Below are 9368 nucleotides of genomic sequence, written 5' to 3' on the forward strand. Positions count from 1 at the left end.
ACAGATAAGCAAGACGAACTTATGTATCCTGAAATGATACTCCTAAGGCATTAAAATGCAACATATGAAAGCACATGGTGACAGTATTACGTTGCATGCCCACTATATGAGATTACAGGCAACCAGAAATTCAATTCCATTCGCTGTGTATTGGAAGTGACTGATTTGCTGCACAAAGCACACTGGGATACCTGCAATGTGGACCAAGCTGGCAGCACAAAAAGAGGGCGTGACAATTTGAAAAGTTAAGTTCTGTTAGTTGAACTCATTCGAAAGCACATAACCCGTGCACAGCGGGGTCAGCCTGTACAACTTGGTGCAAATGACGGCAGGAAACATCAGACTGAGAGTAAATAAGCAGATACAATGCACACAAGAGGGCTGAATTGCATGTTTCTTCTGTCTACAGACAATTAGACCAGATTGAGAGAGAAGAAAGGCCAGACACTCTCTCCCCCCCCCTCACACTACCTTCCCCTTGATGTAGAGATTTATAATTGAAGATATAATTGAATTAAACTGTCTGTTGGGGGTGTATTTGATGCAATGTGTCTGGTTGCATGTGTACAGAACCATATACAGAGTCTACTCAGCACATGATCACGCTGTTTGTAACATTTAAAGTGAAGACTCAATAAAAGAAGAAGCAGTTCAGCCCTCTTGTGTGTGGTGTATCTGATGATTTACAGCACTGTTAGTGTTGCATATTTCACAAAGAATGTGAAGGATTTAATGGATTCAATAACAAATCTTATGTGTGTTTTAAAGTTAGCTTTAACTTTATTGCTGCAAGTATGCTTACAAAAACTAGGAAGCAACTTAGCATTGGAACAATTATGTAATCACACCACAGTGAGGTATACATGAGTTGAAACACAAATATTGAGGCAATGTGTCACATGAAAGCTTTTTCAAACTTGTTCTCATCCTAGCTTATTTTTACCTAAAGGAAAGTGTATTACTGCTACAACAGGACATTATCTGAGGTAGTGGCAACATGTCTGCGGTTACATGCATCTTCATGAGAGTAAATGTTTAGAGATCCAGTCAACAAATCTGCCGACGTTAGCGTAGACACCAGGCTTGTACTTCTTGCCGCAGCCGTCGCCCCAGCTCACAACACCAACAACATAGTGGGTGCCATTATGCTCACACACCAGAGGGCCGCCGGAGTCGCCCTGCAGGGGACAGAGAGGAGGATAAGTTATTGTCATGATGAGCACTGTCAAAAGGAATATTTAAATAAGAGATCACAGCAGTCACAGACCTGGCAGGAGTCAACACCTCCTCCCATGTTGCCTGCACAGAACATGCTGTCGTCCAGAGAGTCTCCGTAAACATGGGGAGCTTTACACTTCTCCTGGGAGATCAGGAGAACACGAGTGTCCAGCAGCTGGTTGGTACCGTACTTCTCTGAGACGGACAGAGTAGCATTAGACAGAGTGTGATGTGCAAATGCATCCAAAGACCCTTCTTGTAGTTATTATACAGTATGTCTCTTTGCAGTTCCTTCACATCTCTTTAGCCTCGTTTCCACCAAGCAGTACAGAACAGTTCAGTTTGATAAGCTTTTTTTCCCAGTTTCCACTGTGAAAAGTTGTGGATGGTACCACTGGAACTGTTCATACGGTCCCCATTTTTGGTCCCCCCCTCTGTTAGGGTACCTAGCACACAGATCTGGTACTAAAAGGTGGAGCTGTGAACACTGCAGTCAGTAGCAGACGGTCACTTTACCCTGTAGGCCCGTTTAGTAATCATCTCATCAACTCATCCATGCTAATGAGTATTTAACGTAATAATATTTTTGGCTTCACTTTGTTCTCAGTCAGTTTAATAATACAGCACTTGAAATGACACACTTTAAAATGACCAAGTAGGAATAAATTACCCTGTTTTCCGATGTAAATGCGTGATATAGGCCTAGGATGAAAATCTGTGAGCTGCCAAAGTTCAAAACTTTTTCCATTTTATTGGTTTAATCTCACAACTGGTCTGTTCTTTTTTATTTTAGAGTCCTCAAACTGCTTATTCTGCACAGTTCAGTTGCCTCAGTGCAAATCAAATATACTTAAATGTCTTCTGACTAAATACCAGCAACCGGTTTACAGCCACTGATCCGTTAACTCATACTGGTTGTTGTGTTATGACTTGTTGTTAAGCAGTCTGAGCAGATTGAAATGATACATACGTGTTTCAGTCACGCCCCATCCTGAGATCACACACTCTGTCCCGCTGTTGAAGGACTGGTTTGGCAGGCAGGCTGTCTTCACAAAGCGGGTTTCTTTGGCACAGTACGGTCTGTCTGTGACTCTCAGCTGAAGCATGGCTGCACAGAAGAGCCACAGAACAAAGAACAGCATGTCAGTACATTTAATTTTCATTTTAACTCAGTTAAAAAGTGAACAGCTGCTGTCTGTGCTCCTCACCAACATCATTGTAAAGAGCAAACGGGCTCTGTCTGTACTGCTCGTGCACAATGGCCCTCTCCACAGGGATGACCTGATCGAACACCTCATTCTTCTCTATGTCCACTCCACCCAGCACCACCTGCATATCCAATCCGCTTTTACTGGACATACACAGAGAGGTAAATAAAGGTCATGTGAATGTGTCCATGTACAAATCCACATCTGCTTCTATGCATGGGCAGATTATGAGACAATGGGCCGTTGGGCACAGGCATGCAAAAGACCCCGTCTCCTCTCCTACATAGAAGACACAGAATTTCTGGAGGTTTTGCCCCTTTTTTATTTGTTCTGAGTCTCGTTTTAGTCGTATACACTTTTTTGTGTGGTTTTGTGTATCTTTGGGGTCATTTTGCATCACTTTGTGGTTGTTTTTTGTCCCTCTGTAGTCATGTGTGTCTCTTTTTGGTCATTTTGTGTCTATTTGTGGCTCCTTTGCATGTCCTTGTTGTTGTTTTGTGTCTTTTTAAAGGTCAGTTTGTGTCTCTTTGAGATATATTTGTGCCTTTGTTGGTTCCTTTGTGTCTCTTTGTCATCCTTTAGTGTCTTTTTGTAGTTCCTTTGCACGTCTTTGTGGTCTTTCTGTGTCTCTTTGTGGTCATTTTGTATCTTTTTGTAGTCTTTGTGTGTCTCTTTGTGGTCAATACGTGTCTCTTTGTGGTCTTTCTGTGTCTCTTGTGGTCTTTTTGTGTCTCTTTGTGGTCTTTCTGTGTCTCTTGTGGTCTTTTGTGTCTTTTTGTGGTCTCTCTGTGTCGCTTGTTGTCATTTTGTGTCTCTTTGTGGTCTTTCTGTGTCTCTTTGGGGCAATTTCATGTCTCTTTAAGGTCGGTACATGTTAACTAAGTGATATTTTGCAGGTGACAAAGGGGGCCCTGACACTTTAGGCCCCTGAACTGTACATAAATGGCCCAGTAGGCCCGTCCAGTAATCCATCCATGCCACTATGTATCAAAACAGCACTGGAGCTTACATGCAGTGTGCAGCTGTAAGCACCCAGCAGGACTGGATGAGGATGCCTCCACAGATGTGGCTGAAGGGCCCTGAGGAGCCTTTGGATCTGGTCTGCAGGGAAACCTGCCAAGGATGAGCTCCAGGAAGAGATTTCTTTCCTCCGAAGATCCTGGCTGAGCGGCCGGGCTGCGGCTTCCCACACTGGGAGAACTGGGCAGCAGCGACGTCCGGCTTGGCTAGAGTTTGATCGGTTTCATGGATGGTTGGTGGGGTGGCTGGAGCTGGGAGGGATGGAAAATCACAATGAGAGTTGTGGAGGCAAAGATCAATCTGTGAGTGTGTGTGCATGTGTGTGTTTTTTACCTCCTGAACATTTCCTAACTGTACAATAGTTCCACTTCAGTTTGCCGTCTTTATTAATGAAGCACCAGGGCTGATCATCTCCATCAGGGTTCCTTGAAGAGACAGAAATTTTAAAACACATATTAAAAAGCTCGTCATCAACATACAATGCTACAAGTTTTACAAAAACACATCAGCAAACACAACGTTTTGTTTGAGTCTATACCATGTCCCTCACCTCACATGTACTGCATCCACATAAGAACACAAACATGGTTACATCAGCAGTAGGTACATGCAATATTTGCAAAAGATAACTCTTCACCTGCAGTAATTGTGTGGTCCAATTCCATCGAAGCCTGCGTACTCTTTGAAGGGATCTCCCCCTTTCTGCACGATGAAATAGGAATTCCAGTCCAGACACTCTTCCCCTTCAACTGTCACACTCACCATGCCCCGGTAAAACTCTCCATCCTCTTGGTAACAGTCATTTGGTCCTAGAAGAAAATATTTATTTTATTTATTTCCATGTGATAGCTGGGATGTTAGAGGATGAACGTTGGTTTTAAGGTGTGATTTAATTTAGGAGAGTGAGAGATTTGTATTTACCAACTTCGCAGAACTTCCCAGTATATCCATGAGGGCAGGAGCACTGGAAGGAGGACTGTTTGGGACCCTTCAAGCAGGAGCCTCCATTCTGACAGGGGTTGGGCCTGCAGGGAGATGCTGTGAACGCAGGCAAGAAGATCAGCTGCTGTCCAGTGCAAAGGACTCAATGCAGTAAGGAGAACTTTAGACTGATTTTTAAAAATCAATAACATGATATTCAATAACAGAATTCCATAAAAGCAGACCTTTGTTGCAGTTGGGTGGTTTGTAAGGGGGCTTGCACTTGCACTCATAGAATGGAGCAGTAGATGTGATGACACAGCTTCCACGTCCACATTTCACATTCTTGCAGACATCTTTCACTGAAAAACACATGGTGCATTCATTTTATTTAGTTTAGATCTAATTTTGGCTTAGTGCATAGTACAGATCTGCTGCCACACCTAACCAATGTGATTTGTGTTGTGTGCTGCTGACCACCTGCTTAACATTAACAGTCTGCAAGGTACATTAACATCTTTACACAATGCTTTCCTTACTCTAAGATTTTTAGCCTGCTTCATGTTTTGCTTTCTTCTGTTCTAATTTTAGATGTTGGGTATTTTATTGCTGATTTAATGACTAATTTAACATCTGACAAAGGGATAGCAGTTTAGTCAAGTAGGTCATGTCCCTGGATCAGCATCCAACATCATGTTCCTGGACCTAGATTGCGATCAACAAGAGTGAAGCTAAGTTTTCCAAATTGAAGTTAGTACAGTTGAACATAATCCTCTAACACTGAACAAAAAACTTGTAAGCCTCTGCCTGTGTTGGCTATGCTAATGAGTAAACTTACCAATAGACGGGAATATTAGCGAGCTAGCTTGCAAGGTAGGTGGTAGGTATGCTATGCTAACAAGTGCGCTTCCCAATAGGCTAGAATATTAGCAAAAAAGCTTGCTAACTAGGTATGCTATGCTAACAAGTAACCTTGCCAGTATGCTCGAATATTAGCAAAATAGCTTGTTAACTAGATTGGCTATGCGCTAATAAGTATACTTGCTAATAGAGGAGAATATTAGCGAGCTAGCTAGCTAAGTAGGTATGTCATGCTAACAAGTGAGCTTTCCAATTTTTTTCTCTTTTTTTTCCAAATAAATTTTTTTTAAGAAGTAAAAAGTAACTAGGTAGGCTATGCTAACAAGTAACCTTGCCAGTATGCTACAATATTAGCAAGATAGCTTGCTAACTAGGTTGGCTATGCTAATGAGTGAACTTGCCAATAGACGAGAATATTAGCGAGCTAGCTGGCTAAGTAGGTATGTTATGCTAACAAGTAACCTTGCCAGTATGCTAGAATATTAGCAAAATACCTTGCTAAATAGGTTGGCTATGCTAATTTAATTCAATTTTCAATTCTATTTACAAAGCCCAATATCACAACTCACAATTTGCCTCAGAGGGCTTTACAGCAAAATCGCATTAACTAGGTTGACTATGCTACTGAGTAAACCTGCCAATAGATGAGAATATTAGCGAGCTAGCTTGCTAGGTAGGTATGCTATGCTGACAGGTAGGATTGACAGGTATGGATAAAAGCATTTTCAGTTGCAAATTCCTGCAATTAACACATTTTACCTCCTTTTTTCCATGTTGATTTCAGATTTGGTTAGGTTTATCCAGAACCATCATCACCATGCTGATTTTGGATCATTTGTTTATGTCGATACCAACATAGCAGTTAGTTTGCTTGCAAACTAGGTAGGTTGGGAAAATGTGGTGATTTGCATCTTTCTTCTTTGTCAACAATAATCTAGTTTATTGACAAGCTTACTTGTTAGCATAGCCTCGCTACGTAGCAAGCTAACTCGCTAATATTCTAGTCTCTTTGTAAATTTGCTTGTTAGCATAGCCTACCTTGTTAGCAAGCTAACTCGCTAATATTCTAGTCTTTGTAAGTTTGCTTGTTAGCATAGCCTACCTTGTTAGCAAGCTAACTCGCTAACCCTGCAACAACTTATTAGAATTTTGTTCAGTGTAACAGATGATTTTGTTAAATTGTACTAACTAGAAAACTTGGAAAATGTAGCTTAGCTCAGAAGAAGCTTAAAGGAATTTTGAGAGAAGCGCAGGAGCAGGACACTGATGATATTAAAGGGCTGTGATGGATTGACTGCAATATTGATCCAGGAATGTAATGTGGGGTGTTGATCCAAGAGCATGTCCCACTTGGCAAAATCATGTCATACCTATGTGCATTGTCCCTGAAAATAAATATATAACTAGAATTGAGCTTTAAACGACATTCAAACATAATTTTGTTCCTGTAAACTGTGTGTGTAATTTTATATTGCTAACACTGTGTCTGTTCGTTCTTGTCACTAGGGGGCGCCAAAGACAAACAAAAAAAATCCAATTCAGGACACACTTTACAGTTTTGTTGATTGTTATGAAGCGCTTAATGAAACTGGGAATCACTTGCTCTTTCATCATCACCTCATTAGCACAGCATAAGTCTTCTGTTGCAAATTTTCAAACACTTTGACATTGGGTTCACACATTTTGACACCTTTTTTCCAAACAGTAAAGACAGAAATCTTATTTAAAAGGGACCCGAGACTATTGGACTACCTGTGTTAAACAACAGGAAAACATCTGTTCACAGCTGATTTAAATTACTCTAATGAATGTGAATTCTAATGCACCTGTGTGAAACTGTTTTGCACAACTCTTTAATCAGCAATCTGTCCATATCCATCTGTAAAAGCAACCTCTGTGTTGCTGTTTGCAAACACGGATCAAAGACGCCAAAGAGTCTGAGAGCCTCTGAATATTACACCTGAAGCTCTGATACACCTCATCTCAGTCATACCTGTCTGACACTTCTTTCCTGTGTAAGGCTCGGGGCACAAACATTTGAAGCTCCCGTCGGCAGTGTGGTCACAGATGCCTCCATTCAGACATGGGTTTGGATCACATTCATCTAAGTGAGGACACAATCATGTCAAATGCTTACCAATATAAATTCTCACATGCTGTCCCAACAGTTACCACACAGACTCAGATAAATCAGTCAGGAGCAGTGTGCAACTGATTATGCCTGCCTGAATCAATGTGTCTTATGACAGAAGAGGTATCTCAGTTAAACTACAGCATGTTTTCAGCATATACAAACCAGACGTAATTTACCTGCGAAGTCCACAAGTTCATACAACCAGTCATCAAGATTTAAATCAAAATCCCCAGCAGGGCTGTCAGTGGTGTAATCGTTATAATACTCATAAGCTGCGAGGGGAAAAAAAGCATTTAAGTATCAAGTCATAAAGGGCTCATAAAGTAAAAATTTAGTTTACAGTTGAGTAAAGTGGAAAGTGTTTTTACCACCAGTGCCATCTGTTTCTGTGTATACCTGTAATCAAACCAAATTATATCAATTATTTATCAAGTTCTTCCAAAATATTAATACATGATTAGATTCCATGTTTCAAACTGAATCCATCCTATCTGCATACTCACATAGTCCTGTCCGAGCGCAGTGAGCGCACACAGTTGTAAGAGTAAAGCTGTAAAGCAGAGCATGTTGGTGTAGACCCCGGCCATGATGGGACCAGTGTAGGTCTGTGGTTTAGTGTTTGCTCAGACAGTCCTAAATAATTCCTCAGAAACATGAAGACCCCCAAACACTCCACCCACCTGTTAATCATTGGTACGCTGCACTGATTTGACAGGAGTTACATGTGAGTCAGTACTATGTCTTTTTTGACCTGTGACCTTTACTCCTGTCGAGGTCGTCAAAAGCTGAAGCAGAAAGCAAGAAGAAAATTAAAAAGTGATACCAAGAGGCTGATGCTCGACTGCACTCTGGCCACAGATGGTGCGTTTTTAAAAATAAATTTCTCCCTTAAAATCTTTTGTAAATTGTTTGTAGTTATCAGGTTTTTTTGTATACATTACTGAGTGACCTGGAGTTTCTCAATATGTCAGACTTGTTTTGCTCTGCTAAAGCGAACAGCTGTAAGTTTATCACAAAATCTGGTCTACAAATTACAATTTGTATGAAATTCTTGATGTTTTACAATATGTAAAATACCATTACTCAGCACTGCACTGTACACGCTACAAGATCAGTGGTTCGATCCCCGGCTCCTCCAGTTCTACAGTCCAGCATGTCGAAGTACCCCAAATTGCTCCCGATGGCTGTTCCATTGGTGAGTGAGAGCATGTGATTGGTTACGGAGCAGCAGGTGCCACCATGTATGGTAGCCTCGGCCACCAGTGTGTGACTGTGTGTGAATGGGTGACAGAGGCATGTAGTGTGAAAGTGCTTTGAGTGGTCGGAAGACTAGAAAAGCACTATACAAGTGTATTAGTAATTGCAGCAATAATCAAAGCCCCCCCATTTATGTACAGTTCAGGTTCTTAGAGAGAGCATATTACAGTTTTTAGATTGTTTGAATTTATTTTCACCCGTCTTTTTCTTCTTTTAAAATATTAAGGACAATTTGTAAAAAAGAGAAAAAAAAATAGATTGCACAGATATGCAACATATAACAGTTTAATATATTAAAGGAATTGTTTGGATTTTTTTGAAGTGCGGTTGTATGTGGTACTTACTCATAGTCAGTATTACTACATACAGTAGATGGCGGTCGGCACACTCCCAGTTTGGAGAAGCAGGCAGGAAGCATGGCAGTACTGCCATGGTGGCTGAGCAATGCACTGTTGTGGATGGGGGCAACAGCAAAACTTATTTCAGCCACCTAAAAAAACAATAACAGTTTAAGTGTGCGCTATGTTATGATTTTTTTTTTCAACTGCTTTACATTGCTGCAAGACAGCCCATTCTGATGGGTAACTGAAGCTGTTATATCACTCTCTTAAGAGCCACCAGACTCCTTGGATAAAAAGAGTAATTTTCCCTTGCAGGAAACAGGAGTTGCTGGTCTACTGTTGCCTCAATCTGTTTGTTTGTGTCGTTATGTGACTTTGGTTAATCTGAGCTAAACCTTTAAAACACCA

General features: G+C 41.0%; 1 protein-coding gene across 1 annotated transcript; it reads right to left on the reverse strand.

Annotated features, from left to right (window-relative positions):
* Window positions 1–792: 792 nt before the first annotated feature.
* On the reverse strand, window positions 793–7949 carry LOC125881275 (hyaluronan-binding protein 2-like). Its single transcript, XM_049564363.1, has 13 exons — window positions 7866–7949; window positions 7731–7758; window positions 7539–7634; window positions 7222–7332; window positions 4613–4729; window positions 4368–4484; window positions 4084–4255; window positions 3780–3871; window positions 3436–3697; window positions 2427–2569; window positions 2189–2326; window positions 1268–1413; window positions 793–1178 (listed from the first exon to the last, which is right to left on the reverse strand). Exons 1-13 carry the CDS (start codon window positions 7947–7949, stop codon window positions 1020–1022), a joined length of 1665 nt encoding a protein of 554 aa, XP_049420320.1. The 3' UTR covers window positions 793–1019.
* Window positions 7950–9368: the final 1419 nt, after the last annotated feature.

Source organism: Epinephelus fuscoguttatus, linkage group LG20 (assembly GCF_011397635.1).
Source record: "Epinephelus fuscoguttatus linkage group LG20, E.fuscoguttatus.final_Chr_v1".
Classification (NCBI taxonomy): Eukaryota; Metazoa; Chordata; class Actinopteri; order Perciformes; family Serranidae; genus Epinephelus; species Epinephelus fuscoguttatus.

Excerpts from the sequence above, each read along its gene's own strand:
- LOC125881275 (XM_049564363.1), bottom strand. The coding sequence starts at position 7,949 with ATGGCCGGGGTCTACACCAACATGCTCTGCTTTACAGCTTTACTCTTA. Across the intron at positions 7,635-7,730 it reads AGAAACAGATGGCACTGGTG|CTTATGAGTATTATAACGAT; the intron begins GTAAAAACACTT and ends TTCCCCTCGCAG. Across the intron at positions 1,179-1,267 it reads GAGGTGTTGACTCCTGCCAG|GGCGACTCCGGCGGCCCTCT; the intron begins GTCTGTGACTGC and ends TGTCCCCTGCAG.